Raw genomic sequence first — 17,258 nt, 5'->3', positions numbered from 1 at the left:
AAACTTCGTACGTTTATTTACATACAATGCTACAATATCCAGCAAGCTCTCAAGATTAACTCAGTTTAGATACTGTACAATAAAGCCACATAGATTCAGTATAGAAAAACTGGACACTGCAAAACACGAAATAGCCTATAACATACTCTATATTACATTTCAGTGCTTCCTTCCAAACATTTTTCAAATGCATCAAATATAGCTTTAGACTTGCTAGCATTCGATGTTTTTAATTGGATTAATTTTTTTTGGCATGAAAACATTAAATGATTTGTTATTTTAGATTAACATGTGCCGATATCTCTTGTATTGCTCTAAAATATAATAGATATCACAATACACAAATGTTACTAAACTGACACCACAAAACTTAATGCTGAATGCTAGCAAGTGTAACAATAACATCCATTTGTTCATAAACAGTGCAGCATAAAAAGAGCAAAAAAACTACATTCTTATTTTCCATTGCACATGTGATTAGTCTTATAAAATACTTCGCGTAAGTTTCTCGACTGGTCAGTTCAAAACTATAGCAAATAAATACAGTACGAAAAAACCACACCACAGAAAGGCCTCAAGGGTGCACAGCGTCCTACACTGAGCAATGGAATATTGCAACAGGTTTTGCTTGTAAATAATGAGCACTACACATGTCACCATTGCAGACTGCAAAGCTTTGCGTAGCTCCCATAGACGTAACGGTATTTATACACTGAAACACTGAACTGTAAAATATGCAGAGTACACCGTAACCTCCTACAAAGCAACGTGTCACACGACTGTCTTAGACGGGCTGTGTACATAGGCTGACGGATAAACATTGCCGGTTACTGATTTTGCCACTGAGCACTGGTTATATGGAAGAGAGTGGCACACTGAGCACGTAACTTAGTAACAGATGTGTCTATGCCCTTTTCTCACTACTAAATGCAAAGACCACAATAATAGACGGTATTGCGGGAGAAGACAAGAGTCTATTGTTCGTGGAAGCGTGTGCGTGGAGAGCTCTATTATCGGTTATGTGTTCTCATACAGGAAGAAACAACCGGGCAGCACATTCTGGGATAGGCAATCTTAGCAGCAGGTCCCTTTTAAAGGTTACAGTTCTCAAGTTATGATTAATAAATGTGTGGGTTCTCTCACGTCGCGTTACGCACTTCTGGTCTCTGCCGATCGTCCTTGGTCCAACTGCGAGGGCGAGGAGCTGCTGTCGGGAACGGCCACCGCCGATTCTGACGGTTGTTCCTTGAGCTTGTTTCCATCCGCGGGCTTCCTGACGGGCGCCTCCGACCGGACCGGTGCATTAGAGGAGACAAAAACTATCTTCGGTTTGGGCTCTTCTCGTTTCTTGGGCTTGTCCACAGAGTTGCTCTTAGACCGCTGCTTGTAAAACTTAAAGTTGACCTTCGGTTGCCTGTCCTCAGGTTCACCGATCTGAGGCCTCACTTCTGCGGCGCTTCCCACAGTTGCCGACTGAGGCGCCGTGTATTTGATGACGGTGGGCACTTCTTTTATAACCGGAAAACCCGCTGAGAGATTCGCGACCTCCACTGTTTTCTTTTCCTCGGAGACGGGCAGCTCAAACTTGGCCTTCTTCGGAGGTGGCCGAGGGGGCGGAAAAGCCTCCGCGCCCAGTTTGGGTTTGCGACCGCGCTTCCTCTTCGCCAGCATGAGCTCTCCTGCGGCGAGCACGGCAGCGCTCGGGGGAGGAACGCTCCCAACTCCGGTGTGCCCCTGCGCCAGAGGGTCGATGGCTGGCTGGCTGGGTGGTCTGCCTGGCAAGCCTCTACCCCGTCCCAAGCCTCCAGTCACCTTGCCCCGGCCCCTTCCTCTGCCCCGACCCTGCCCTCTTGTTGGCCCTGCGGCCTTCGGCGATCTGGGCATGCGTGGATAGCGGTTGCCTCTCCCGTCGGACCTGCCTCGTCCTCCCACCGTGAAGTCAAAGTCTTCGGGTTTCAGGATCCCCTCCCCTACCTTACCGAAGTAGACCCGGAGCTCGGCATGTGATCGGAACTGCTTTCCCTCCGGGCTGAAAGACACAGAAGGCATGTGTACGAGTTACACAAGGGGACCAGTGTTACTAGATTTAAACAAATACATTTAAACAAACGTATCCTAAATAATAACTCAAAACATTTTATTTGCACCAATGTTTCAGCTAACTTTTAAATTCATGGTTTAGAAGGGTCTCTTAAAAAAAAGTAGAGAGCAAAATTAGAATACTTTAAACTTGATCATCCCAATTAGGTTTTTTTCCAAGTTTTCAGTTTTAATTGTCATTTGTTTTAAACGTGCACTGGAACATTTTGTAAAAAAAAATATTGCAACTTTTTGTCAGTGCCAGTGTTTCTCAACCTTCAAAAATCCAGCACCGTCATCCGCCAGTGTAAAACTCTGTGGCAAGAGCGAGTTCCAAGCCCGTTACAATCAGGGCTTTTTCTGAGCCAAGATCCAATGCAGTCCATGAGAAAACGTACAAGCCCACACATTTTACTTGCATACGACACTGCCCTCTGTTGAACATGCGGCAACATAGCAGGCTAACTCAGTTCTACTCACACGAAGTGTAAAAGTGTAAGTTTCCTATTGTGTGTCCGTTTCAACACTATAATAGGGTAGCGGTGCTAACATTTGCGCCTCGCAGCTAGATGGATCTGAGTTCGATTCCCGACTCGGCCACCTTTCTGCGTGGAGTTTGTATGTTTTCTCCACCTGTTCTGCATGGGTTTCCTCTGGGTTCTCCAATTTCCTCCCAAAACAAAAAAAACACACAATGTAACCAGGATTAGCCAAACATCCGAATGCTGAAAAATTACCCAAAAATTACTTTATTGGGATCGCACAGCAGCAGCATTGCCCCGATACTGAAAAAGACTTGGCAGGACCCTCCTGAAAAAGTATTGAGACTTTGTGAGGTTTTCCTTGGAAAACAAGCATAACAATAATAATTAAAACAATCTGTACAATATAACCATGCTAACCTACTGCCACGTTTTGTTCCTGGGCTGTTAGAGCCAAGACATGTGTGTGTGTATATAAAGAACTTAAAATACGATTTACTCCTGTATATACGTACCTAAGTTGTATGTTGTCTGACACACGTTTGAAGTTTTCTAATTGTCCTATTTGCCAAGCTCTTATAATAACCTTGCTCAATTCAAGAAACATGTTAACTTGTATTTCTTATCTACAAACTCTGATACAAGGTTTGTTGGTGCCATTTACCATGGGGGCAATTTCTCTGCAACTGTGTTAAAAATAACACTTACCTAAAAGGACTTCGCTTTCTTTTGGCTGCATCCATAAGCTCAGTCATGGAAAAACAAAGTCGGCCATGACTCGCTGCTGTGTTTGAGGCTGCACGTGGTAAGACATGAGCGGGCCAGAGCGCCACGGCCATGGGGATTCCTTCCCGTGACGTCCGCCGCTTTTTCGGACGGTTCGCGTGGGCGTGCACGCACCTGAATATGTAGACGTCGTATTTCCCCGCAGACCTCCCAGATTTCCTCTGCTTGAGCTTGCGGAGCCAGCCCGCCGGGAGCGACGGGTCGTCGTGCATGGGGGGTGCCGGGCCCCTGCTCGCCCGTTTCTGCTTCTCCTGCGGAGCCTCCGAGCCCGCGCCCCGAACAAGGCCGTCACCGGCCATGCCGCCGCCGGTGTCCCTCGACTGGGCGTGATTCCTCCTCGCCAGCGCTCGCGCCGCGTCGCCCTTCCCCTCCATGCTTGCATCACACTTCTCCTCCGTGCTCGGCGTTGGTGGCATCGGCGCCGGCAGCTCGCTTTCGCTCACCGCGTTCTCCTTAACACCTTCCTCCTGTCTCTTGGTTTTTACATTCTCGTGGTCCGAAGTCACCATTTTCTCACTAAAGAGAGCAGAATTGTGTACGTTTGCACAATTCATTTCACAGACACATTCATCAGAATCAGAATATTTATTTATACTGGAGGAATCTGATAACCTAAAAAGCTCTTTTTCACAGATGTCCAGTCAGGGCGGATAAGAACGTTACAACAACAAACAGTACAAAAACATGATTGTAGTACAAAGTACAAGAAAGGTAAACATCACCAAACACATACAAATAAAACGAAACCATCCCCATCCTATCAGGCAAAGCCCACTGAGGTCATCCTCGCAGCAGCGATGTGTGGCAGCTGATCATCGAACAAAGACGGTCACCGCATCGCAGGTTTTCAGATGCGCTTCTGCAGCCGTCTGGAACGCTCTTCCTTACGATATTAGGAAGCCGTTGGAGCTTTACACTTTTAAATAATCTAGATTGACAAACTAATTTCTTTAGAACTGCTTGTTGTTTAGCTTGTTGTCCTTCGCCGCACTTCCGATTAGCACAGGTGGCTGCGTGCTGTGCGAAAGAAGCTCTACATACGTACGAATGCTTTCTGGAGCTAAATGGTTGCAATGTGTTGGACACGGTCCCTCGAGGGCCAACCGCCACAAGGCAATATATGACTCAGATGATGTTCCTGTTAAACACACTGCCTTGCTCTGTACTGTTAAATTTCTCACATTTTGTGCTGCCAATATGGAACTGACACACTCGGCAAATATTTTTCACTCTTTTAAAAATTCCCCCTCCAACACAGACGTACAGCAGGTTATATGCATGCAGAATCTTTGATAAATCTTGTCAATGCCAGTATCCACAAATATAAATGGAAAAGCAATTAAATATACAGTTGTGCCTTACGAGCCGAGCAAACCAGGGGAGACACCACGGAAAATGCGCGCGCGGACATGCACAGCGGAGCCACGCAGACTTTTATCTGCTAATCTGTGCTGGCAACAGTAGAGTAGGCGGGGGAGAGTAAAGGCAGCACCTGCCTGTGGAGAAAACTGCGCCACATGATGCCAATCGGAGAGCCATCCGTCCAGGCACGACCTCGTGGGGAAATTCAGCCACAACCCACGGACTGCACACACGGTTAACTTTCAGATTTTATGAGATTTCACCTGACAAGATACATGGCATTGTAAACACCGCTAGGACAATGCGCAGTTATTCTCAATCGGGTGTTTTTGGTCGCGATCAAGCACACGATTTACCCGTGGCTGTCTAAAACTGTGCTGTCCCAGCTCCATGGACCTCGAGGTAGCTGAAGTGACTATCCAAGGGGGGTTTAAAATAATTAAGAGTCAAAAAGCATGAGCTAGAGAAGAGCCATACAATCAGATACTGTATACATGTAAAAGAAACTTCTCAATAAAATGCAGGGTTAGCTATGTAAGATGCACTCACAGCCCCATCGAGTTGGTGCGGCATCACGCAACCCCGCATCAGCGTCCACGTGTATGCAGTGTTTCCACATTAATGGCAAACCCAACACTGCTGCCTCGGTCAGACCCTGAGAACCCCTGGTCTAAGTTGTAACCCTCCCGTGCCAAACACCCCTCTATGTGGTGACGAGAACAGTGAACGACAATGCTGAACGTATGATTGCAATATTAAAGTTGTGGTTGAAAAAGTTCTACGGTTAGCACACTGCACTACGAACCCGGCAACCCGAGTTCGATTTCCGCTCACGCCCAATACCAATGACCTGAATCTGTCCTGGATCTCCCCTAGGTCGATTCAGCCTCAAATGAGTACCTGGTGTGATGTGTAAACATCGCCACTGGGGAGACAAAGGCACCCGGGTGTGGTGCTGGCCAACCACCCCCTCGTGTACCATGTCAGCTTTCGTAGGTGCTCGCTAACAGCACTTGCCCCAGCAGTCTGCTAAAAGGCTATACGGGGGTCTTTGTCCGCGAAATGCTTGCACGGCAAAGATTGAGATGCCACCGACTACCTCGCGTCCCTCTCCCGCCCCGTACCACGGTATCAGTCAATGATACTGTACTTCTGGGTACAGTATACCTGCAAAGGGCCAAAACTAACCCCCGCGATCGCAAAAGATGAACCTGCGAGATTCAAGGGTCTCCTGTACAAGAAGAATGGAATGATTTGTGAAAATATTTCGAATTACAATCCAATTCAAGGAGGCGCTGTAGTTTATTTGCAGACTTTTTGTCAAAAATGTTTGCTCACGAACCCAGGTGTTGTATATATAGGCCTTTTTCCAAAAGTTTATAATAAAAATAATTGTCAATATTTTTTAAAAATAATAATCGATTAAAAAAATAAAACAAACACCCTCAACCCCGCTACCTCCCACCAGCCACACCAAACATCTGGAGGTCATAAAGAGCCATTAAAATAATAAACTCCGGGGCAAAGAGGGGTTAACGAAGATCTGGGAAATCTCCAGATTGTCAAAGGACCGCATGACACGACCCAATAACGTTTGAACATTTCACAAACATCTCCAGAGCCGTAATACACAGGCACATAGCAGAGACAAACGGGCATTACAACTGGCGTTTTCTTTAACGGTAAAAGTTCTAAACTCAGCCAAAAGAACAAATGGACGTTATAGACTGCAGTTATATATTAGTGGCTTTATTATTATTACTTATTTAATTTCACCCTTATTCAACTCAAATATATATATGATTTCTTATTGTATGTTTCTATCTACATGACTTTACCAAGAGAACCAAGGAATATGAATTCCGGCAGTCAAGAAAGCTTAAGTGAAAACTTAGTTATAAATCCAACCTCAGGATATAAAAATAAAACTCGAGACTAAAAAGCACAGATCCCTGGTGACACGGATGGAGAGCAACAGCTTAATAAAACCCTCAGAATATCTGTGGTAAAAATTATGATACATCACAAATCTTGGGGTAACTCAAAAGAGATACAAGAAAAACAGGTCAAACGCACAAGACCAGATAATATGTATTCCATGGAATCAGAGCCTCCCCGGCCGCCTTTGTCTTCCAACAATTTGACAACACATGGTAGCCATAAAATACGATTAAAGGCTGCCTCCCCTCCCTTTTTAGCAGAGATCACGGAGAAGGGGGGGGATGCAAACAAAGCATACACTTTGACAGAAACAGTCCGGGGTCACCAAGGGAAGAGGGGGGGACAACCAGGCGCCTGCGGTGACAGAGGGCATTTTTTTCCTCTCGCAAGAGACACGCAGAGAGGGGAGCGAATTTCAGATATAACCAAAGGCGCAGATCATGCAAGAGGCTACTACGATAAGCGACAGAGAGTACTGCGACGGGCAGGCTCCGGGGCATGGCCTCGACATTAGCAATGGGTGTCGTGTCTCGCAGAGAAGAGGGGCGAGGTGATGCTCGGTGCTGAGTTCGGCATGGACCAACAGAGTATCGCTGAAAGTTTTATTCTACATTTATCCCGATGTTTTGAGTCGCTTGCAAAGTCAAGGATTGCGATAAGTTGTATTGTACTAAGCTTTCACAGTTGTTTAAGAGGTGTGCGAATACAATTTTCAAGTTTTGAGAGTGAGTGCAGCTCCCACGAGCAGCTGCAGCTCGAGTTGAACTGACGAGCAACGTCAAGCAATCAACCTCGAGAAAGGGCGGAAAGCGCCAAGCATCGACCAAGCTGCACGCGCAATCGTGCACTGCTAGAGAGCACGGAGCAGGAGAGAGCACGCAGCAGCGCCACCGAGCAAGGGTGTCAACTGCCAGCGGACAAGCGGCGAGCGCTATTGAGCACCTTCAAAGTCAAGCGTCGTACCGACTCAACTCATCCAGCAGGAGAAAGAGCCTGACCAGCCGCCCGTGAGGAAGAGGAGAGCGCCGGCGAGAGAGCCGTGGGTTCGACCCACGCACACACCGACCAGCATCAGCTGGGAACCAAGAAAAGAGGAACGGTGGCCAGAGGACGAGCTGCGGGCGCTATCTGACGACGGACTCATCGCGCACCGCCGACGGCGAGCGTCGTGCCAACTCGTCATCCAGCAGCGGACAAGCAGTTGCAGCTGACGCCCCGAGCGAGAGAGAGCAACGTAGCCGTTTGTATGACACGCCCACCCTCACACACTCACCGCTCCGCAGGGAACAAACTAAATTTTGGTACAAGGAATGCCCAACCTCGACGTCTGCTTAACACAACAGAGATAAACAAGAAGACAAACCACCAACACGCACATAACGCACATATCGGGAATAATAATAAAAAGACTAATGATAAGAGCGCGTCAACTATTAGCTGATGATGAAGAACATTGCGGCCCATAGAGTTACGTGGATACGATCGTTTAGAAGTATTTTAGTCGTTATTTTTGTTGTGATATTTCCAATGAATTCATGCCTTCGGGACATGTTTCTTTATTGCCGTTTGTATGAATATCGTCACATTCATTTTTAAGGACTTTTTCCTATCGCCGTATATGCTCGCGTTACTCTGAAGATTTTATCGATTGTTCTGTTACCCAGTTTAACAACGTAATCATTGAGGGTTAAATGTCCGGATCAATGAGGAGAACATCTCCAGGAGTACTGTGTTGACAATTCCAAGCATAAGGGTTCACATATTAGAGTGTTAAGTTTTTGGTTAGAAATCAAAATTGCTTAACACAGAAGTGTCTGAGTGGTGCCTTCCTAAGTTCATGCATAATAATCTCAATCATGAGAACTGTATCCTGCGGTGAGATTTGAATTTGGAGACCTGACATACACACGAAGACATAATCCGTAAATGTTAAAGCGAGAATAATTGTATTATACCGATTGATAATACAACCCTAGACAACGAAGCCAAGCTTAATTTAGCATACTTACATCACACTTGCATAACTTCATACAATTCATTGTATTATCCCGATTGATAATACAACCCTAGGCAACGAAGCTGAGCCTACTTATCATAACTACATACATTAGCATAATCACATACCTTTGCATAACTTTATACAATTACACCTCCCTAATTAGAATACATTATGCACACAATTACTTACATTAGCATAATTTCGGATAATTACGCATTTTTCCATTTTCATTTTTTTTTCAAGACCCGACACATACAACACAGGACAAGTGTTGATGATACATAAGGATTATATTTTATAATCATATGTAAATTTTATTATGACGACTATGCTTGTTTCCCGAGGAAAGCCCCACAAAGTGCCAAAACTCTTTTCCAGGAGGGTCCTGCCACGTTTTCACAAAAGGGGGCAACGTTGCTCTGTATGATAATAATAATAAAATGAAAGTATTATAATCCGAAACGAGTATTCTGCTGGTATTTTTTTGGCATTGGAATGATTGGCCAACACAAGTTACACAATGTTTTTGCTTAGGTATGGGAGGAAACAGGCGAACCTTGAGCAAACCTGTATATAAAGGGGGGACAACATAGAAACTTCATGTATGTATGTACGTTTAATTTCTTTCGCACCATATACGTAGCCAAACGGGCTAATCAGAAGGCACCCGCATGGTGATTCGAACCGAGGGTCATATTGCTGGGGAACAAGCGTTAGCGTTGTGCCATCCTGTGACACGTTTAATGTGTTGATAATATTGGGCGTTACGTACACCAGCACACTCTTGCTCGCCCGTTTGTTTTGGTTGCATGGATTCCTATTGATATACACACATTTTCTACACTGTCATTTTACTGCTTGCATTTTTCTCACTTGTCGCTTGCAAAATAAACAAATTCCATCAGATGTCAGCTGTTTATGAATGAATTGTGTTAATTAATTCACGGTTGGTCGCTATATACTTCTAAATGTATTTTAAGTCTCGTGAAGAACGCATACACGTGGACTTGTTCACGTGTGTGTGCGCGCATGTTTGAATGACAATGTACTAAGGCATTACAGGCAAAAATCAGTTTGGAGTCATCCAAATAACCCTCGCTTTAGAGTACATTCACAAGATCATTGGGACTCGACTCCAACAATCACGTTTAAATGAGCTGACGTTACATTTTATAAATAAATAAATCGCTATTCAGCCCTGCATTCTCAGCTTCTGTTCAGTGAGGTGTCCACTGACTAAATGGAACAAGGCCAACCACATCATAAATCACGTGTGGCATTAACATTAAATAAGTGATTATGGCAAGATCCTTACGATGCCACACACTATGCACAGCACTATGCTGTTACACAGCACCATGCAGTATGTGAATTACAGCACTATCCATACAATAACCGCCATTCACCACTAAGTGCCGGTGAGGTCACCACGGCACTTGTGCCATGCTAGGTGCACTTTGAGGCCATGTGAAGTGTGGAAGGCCCGCTTGGCAGGAGGTTACGTAACAGACCCACAGCCAGGTGCCACACAGCTTGTGAACTATAGCACTTTACATAAATACATGATACAACGCAGTGTGTGCGTGTACTATAGAACTATACTCTAACACGGTAATACACTTACATTGCATGGCAGAAAGCTGTTACCATCGTCTCGACGAATAGACAATGAATAATTACCACACAGCTCCAACCATGGACACACAGCAACACCACTGCCTGCTTGGATCAGTCGCTGGCAGCCGTTCAGATCACCACCAAGTTACCCCTCAAAGCCGTCCACTGCAGAGGCTGGGCCTTGCCTTCAAACTGCCCTTATCCTGCCACTGCAGTTGGAAGTCTGAATTATCCACCCATTTCATATTCTTTGGGTCTTTTCGTAAAGTCACGAAGATAGGTTCAAAGAAAATAACAAAAAACTACGACGTTTCGATCGCAACACAAGCGACACAGATGAATAGAAACATACAGAGTCATCAGAGAGATACAAGTACACATTGACACAACTAGGAGCAACAGAAAGACAGGAAGGTTACAAGATAAATGTGATACACAGACGGGGGCATAAAGAGCGAGAGAGAAAAAGAGGTCAAAAGGGAAATGGTGAGACATGCCACTGACAGACACATAGAGACAGGCATAACCAGGGACACAAAAGCGAGAGGGACATGGAGAAAAACACAGAGCAACAGAGACATAAATGGAAAGACGGAGTGACACAATGAGCGACAAGAAAGATAGACAAATATAGACATGTGTGTCAGGGGTGGGCACAAACAGCACATCAAATAGCACGTCGTAGCAAGAGGGGAGAGATGACTTATTGGGGTTCAATGTCAAGTCCAAGGGCTTCCCCTTTATTGTGACCTCTTGGAACCCAATCAAGTGCCTGTCTAAGTAACTACCCTCGTGCTTCTGAGCACAACCCACCCACCATATTCTTCACTTGTCATCTTAAATTGGGTACCCAAAATACTTAATTTTCCTTAACTAGTGTTATAAAATTCCTAGCATCCTCCTCAGACCTTAAACTGTGTCACCACTGTGCTGAAGCACATTTCAGTTGTTTTAATGATGCTCTATGTGTGCTGTATTGTTTTATTTTCTAAACTGGCCTTTAATGTCTTTCAAAAGGCATCCTGCAATAAAAATAGAAATAAATACAAAAAATTCCCTTTAAATATATAAAAATGTAATCTAAAATGTAAATCCTAAACTCATCCTCTGTGTGTGTACTCTTTCTCCCATAACCACAGTACCGCTGGGATCCAGCGTGTTTCGCTCATGACCATTAAACCCTTCGTTTGTTAGTTGTGCAATTCCCCTTAGAGAACCCCCTACTCGTTCTCCGTCATGTTGACCTTCTTGTCTTTGTCATGCTGTTGCTGTGCACACTCACCACAGATCTCCCTCGCTAGGTAACTGGACGACATGCTAAATGGGACCATTCGTGTAATCAATACAATAAACTCAAACAGTACGATACACGAATACAAATCGTCAAGTACAGAATAGGGTAAGACTATAGAATACATATATAAAATGTACTCCGAATACCCAGTAAGCTGTACTGCAGTGATATTAATAGTACTCCACCAGCACAGCACAAAGTGATGTCCAATAATACACAATGTTGGACTACAGCACACTGTGTAAATGTTTCCAACACTCTACTTCCTACAGAGTATTAAAAATACAAGATAACATACACAATATTAGTACTATACAAGTGGTGGAAAGTATTCTATATGCTGTCAGAATAACATGATGACCATAAATCTGGCATATTATAACGTACAAGTATCTACCCTATGCTATTAAATGTAACAGTGCCAAATGAAATGCCTATTCAAATCTATATACTCGCTAATGCACATAACAGTTCCCTAACAGATTTGAATTTACCAAATAATGCTAATAAAAATACAAATGTAGCTGTGTATGAAGTACATAATGTAAATCTTTTTGGTGGTGTACCATATAACGTAACAAAGTGCATCTTGTAAAATAAAAAGCAGTAATATATTCTTGAGCTGGATGTTCGGTCGTTTACATTTCTATGTTCGCAACCTCAGCAAACTGGCTATAATTGTCCTAAGGTTACATTAAAATGTACTTGATTTTGAAACAGTAAAATGTAATAAATATTGATTGTAACCAACCTAAATGCATTAATATGACGAATATGTGTAATAGTAAAAACTTCAATGAATTTAAAATCTAGTTTTCATTAAATCTCTCCGCTTGATTAACCATCCAATTAATATTCTAAGGAATTAAAGGTTTTGTTATTTGCATATTTTTTCTGTGCAACAATTAAGGAGTGATGGTGCAGTGGTTTGTACACTGCGTTATGAACCCGGTAACCCGAGTTCACTCTCGGTCACAGTAAACATCAGTGTGGTGACCGATAACACAACTGGCTCCCTTCTGACCGTACTTCACCACATAGGGTGATGAATTCTGGTCAAACAACCGCCACGACAAACACGGCATGGAGAGGTCTTCATCCAGCAGTAGACTGAGAAAAGACTGACATTTATTCTTCTTTTTATCAATACTTTTAAAGGTACTGCAGTGAATAAGTGCACGTGTGATTTTAGTCTTTTAGGCACAATTTAGCTTTTACACCCCATTAATTTCACCTAATTAAAATGAGAATCATTGCATTTTTATTTATTACGTACAACTTTTTTACATTTGTATTATTTAAACGAAAATGACAAGAAGTAACAACAATGTTAGTGCTAAAGTGTCTTCCCCACAGGAAGCGATGGCACGGTTTTTGGAGCAATCAACACCCCAACCTAGGTTCGAGTCTTGGATTTTTCAGATTATTCTTCAAATGTGGAACACATCCCTAATACATTCCAATATATCATATTCAAACATAAGTATGTTTAACTATACACAGTAATTTAACGCAAGTTGATATACACACACAGCACCATATCTAAGAACAATACTGTATATCATTTATGCACAGTAACATTAAATATATATCACATTATAATTAACTATAATTTATACCGTATGTGGTGCTACATTATATGTACATGGCATTTCAATACCCTCACACAGATTCACAAAATACTGTATAACACTAATTTCATAACGTATACCATGTAACTTCAGGTCTCCCTCGTAAGACTTCTCACGATAGGTTCTTAGCTGGTTATTACATTTTTGCAAGTCGTAAGCTCTGGAGATTACACACAAGGTGCATTATATTAATCTACTAGCTTTACTACCCGGCTTCGCCCGGGACTTGGATCCACCACGCCCGGCCGCCTTTGTCTCCCCAGTGGTGATGTTCACACACCACAGCAGTTACTCAAATAATCGTCACCGGTGGTGGCCGAACTCGGGTCGCCGGGTTCGTAGCGCAGCGCGCTAAACCACTACACTACAATGCGTTACGCTTCAACATGCGCGGGTCACGTGACATTTGACGTCACAGCTCACTTGCCATGCAAAAAATAGATGCATTATTAAGCCCCCCCCCCCCCCCAAAAAGTGTATTTTTTTATAATTTTTGCATGTTGTATAGTCTGGAAAGTACCCACATGGCAAATTTCCAGTTTGTTGCATGTCGGGAAGTACGCTAAACATTTTGAACAGACAGACATTCACAACTTTGCCTTTTATATATATGGGGATATCACTACATACTAGGGCTATATCGCCATTTTTTTTATAGTACAATATCAAATATCGCGACATGTCGATTGTCGCTAAATCAGTTTGCCATAACTTAACAGTTTACTTCACAATGTTCAGCAAAAATAAATGACTTAAAAGTTGCAGTTTACTCGACTTAAGCCTGCCACGAGTCTTTGTTATGATTACAATCGACAACGCACATCCTGTCCAAATAAACGTAATTACAAGAACGACTAAATAAAGACGTGCAATCTCCATTCCATCAATTACTCTGGAAAGCAGTGTGTAAATCATGTATTTAATCCATATGGGTTTATTGGAATAGATCGCGTAAATATGTGGCGTTAAACCCGCCGCGATCTAACCCAAAAAACATGTATTGTGGAAATTGGTCGCGAAAGCCTACGTGTTAAATATGTATTTAATATTGACAGCTATATATGTATGGATTAATAACTATGTTCATTTCATGTCAGGAAAATTATATTTTAGATAAATCACAACAATTTTGTGTGGCTCTTCCTATTGTACGATGTATTGTGGGTATCGACATATTGCGGTAACCCGACTACAAAGTAAAGCGTAAACAGATGTGAAATGTAATTCATCTAACGGTGCAATTACACGCTAAACGAATTCCGAAATGGTTTACATCGCATTTAAACCAGCTGGGATCAAACTTCCCAACGTCCTCCGTGGCCTGGGAAGTTTTAATTTAGAAATCTGTGGCGAGTGCCCCCGGAATTATGCAAGTGACCTGCATTGCCCCCGGAGAGGATGCAGTGGCCTGCATTGCTCCTGCTTCCGCAGATTTTTTCCCCCGTTTCAGATAAAGTTCCAGCATATTGCAAAGTAAAACATTCGCCTGCATCTCTCGTAGTAAACAAGCCAGGAGATGAATGCGGCTTGCGAGCCTAGGTGTGGCCACCCACCGGGATCTATGCAAAACACCCTGCACAATACGACCCGCCATGTACACACAACATTACGGCAGTGCAATAGCACTGGTCATACACTGCACTATCCCATGCAGGACTGTCATATATACCGCAATGATTAATTTCAGATGTAATCACACGTATACAGTATTTTAATGTATTGACATGTCGAGAACATTCTCGTCGGAGCGTACAATAATTGTAAGAGGTTACGCCGGTTTGGGGAGGCCTTCATTCATCAGTAGATTGAGCATGGTCTTTGACAGCTAAATAATGTGATCCCTTCCAAAAAATTCTGCCGGGGTACATTGCATACCTATATCATGCAATCCACATGAGCACCAAATACAAAGTAATGCAAACAAATAAATGCAGACATTCATTATATATTTTTAAAGTGTTCATCCACGTAAGTATACATAAGTCTCTCACATTACAGTCGTGCTATACTAATTAACAATTGTCCAGTATGTATGTACACTGTATGAAGTTATACTGTATGCATAGCACTGTCATGTATACTGTATGTGTCGTCCTGTAGTGTACTGCATTACTGGACCGTTACAAAGAGCACAGCTGACGCGCCACTATGTATAGCGGTACTGTGCCTACACGGTACACATTACGGCAGTACCGCTATTGCAGTCTACATGTAATTACTGTAAAGTACACACTGCAACGCTACTGTAAACGTACAGTGTACACTTGCGCAAGTAGCGCGACGTTTATAAACAAAGCGACGGGCCGCAGCGTGCCCGCCGAGCGCAACTTCGGGCGCGTTTAGGCCGCGAGGGCCCGCGCTCGGGGCGAGCGGTCACGCCAGCAGTGGAGCAGCGGCACGATGGCGGGCGAGGAGGAGGAAGAGGCGGTGGAAAGAAGACGAGCTGCGCAGTGCCTAGGCCAAGGCGGTGCCTTGCTTCGCGCCTCACACGCTCCTCTGCCCCGCGCTCACACGCGCGGGCTGCGAGGTGGGGTGCAAGGGGAGCGCGATGCGAGAGAGAAGGGGAGAGAGTTGCGCGGGGGAGGAGAAGCGGAAGCCGCTCAGTCCCTCACCTCAACTTAGTTTCGCGGGCGGACGCAGCCGCCACCGCCGCCATCTTCGGCCTATTCAGATGTCGGGGCCTCGGGAGAGCAGGGGGTTGGGGGCGGGGCTAGGCAGGGCGGAGCCTGGGCGAGGGGCGGGGCCTGTGAGGAGGGGGCGGGGCCTTGAGGAGGGGGGCGGGGTCCGGATTGGCTGCACGGGGATCCTCACAACTCAAGTAAGTTCGAGCGTCATTATCTGCAGCTCTACACCGTTTACAGCAGTGGTTTTTAACCTGGGGTGCACGCTGCACACCCTGAGGGTACGAAATGACATTTCTGGGGGTGCAAGACATGGCCAGATTTTTTTTCGAAGGTAAATAATCAAAACAAAAATTAAGCACGGGCACGTAAGCGCAACTAATTAAATCTTGACTTAAAGCTTTCGTGACTGCAGGAATACATATTCTATGGGTCTTCCGGTAAAGCCACGTAGATAGAAAAATAATAAAAATATCACGACGTTTCGATCGCAACACAAACAATCGTCTTCAGGTGAAAAATACAGAGAGAGAGAGAGCTGATGAAGCAGGATGTTATATCGGCCTGAGATGTGTGCAGCCCAAGGGTAAGTGGGCAGGGCTAGAAATGAAATTTGCATGTAAATGTAAGAACGGAGGGCGCCACCAAAGTTGTGGAGGTGGCCATTGTATTGTGTGTAGCCCAAGGGTAAGTGGGTGGGGCTAGAGATGGAATTTGCATGTAAATTTAAGATCGGAGGGCGCCCTGAGGCTGTGGAGGTGACCATTGTAGCAGTGTGCGGTGTGGGCTTCCGGTGAGGGAGCGAGAGGGAGTGTCAGCCAGCCAGGGTTACGTAGGGGCATGATACGCTGGTTGACCTGCTGACACGTGACCGGATGATATTGGAGGGGGGCCGCCACCGGTGGATGGGGGCCGCTGGGTGGTCACGTGGTCCTAATAAGCTCTCGGGAGCCTTTGAGAAAGAGCTCGAGAGATCTGCAAGGTGGGTGGGGCGAAGCCAGCCCCAGCCAGGGGGATATAACGGGGGCCCCGTGAGGAGCTCGAGGTTCTTCGTGTGCTGGTGTGAAGAAGATCCACGTCGGGGAGAAGAAGCCTTTAGCCATGCGGTCCAGGACCCAGCTTGTGGTCCGGGCCGGGATAGCGAACCATGTCTAGTTTGGCTGTAGCATGGTTAGATGGGCATTCGAGACCCGAGTGTAGATTGTGTGATGTTATGTTAAAGTTGCGCAATAAATAATGTTGCTCCCAAGACAACGTCGGCGACTCAGTTGGACTCACTACAAATGTAAGAGAACCACCGCAATGGTGGATGTGCTAGTGAGACATTCAGCCCATTTATTATGTGTAGCCCAAGGGTAAGTGGGTGGGGCTAGAGATGGTATTTGCATGTAAATGTAAGATCGGAGGGCGCCCTGAGGCTGTGGAGGTAGCCATTGTATTGTGAGG

General features: G+C 44.7%; 1 protein-coding gene across 1 annotated transcript; it reads right to left on the bottom strand.

The window, feature by feature from the left end:
• Positions 1-15,892, bottom strand: LOC144733968 (uncharacterized). Its single transcript, XM_078615997.1, has 3 exons — positions 15,804-15,892; positions 3,462-3,863; positions 1-2,029 (listed from the first exon to the last, which is right to left on the bottom strand). The coding sequence occupies exons 1-3, from the start codon at positions 15,845-15,847 to the stop codon at positions 1,150-1,152; spliced, it is 1,326 nt and encodes a 441-aa protein (XP_078472123.1). The 5' UTR covers positions 15,848-15,892; the 3' UTR covers positions 1-1,149.
• Positions 15,893-17,258: the final 1,366 nt, after the last annotated feature.

This window comes from Lampetra planeri, chromosome 49, assembly GCF_965212315.1.
Source record: "Lampetra planeri chromosome 49, kcLamPlan1.2.h2, whole genome shotgun sequence".
In the NCBI taxonomy this organism is placed as follows: domain Eukaryota; kingdom Metazoa; phylum Chordata; class Hyperoartia; order Petromyzontiformes; family Petromyzontidae; genus Lampetra; species Lampetra planeri.
Note: the sequence above shows the minus strand (reverse complement) of the source record. Positions and strands in the feature narration are given on the sequence as shown.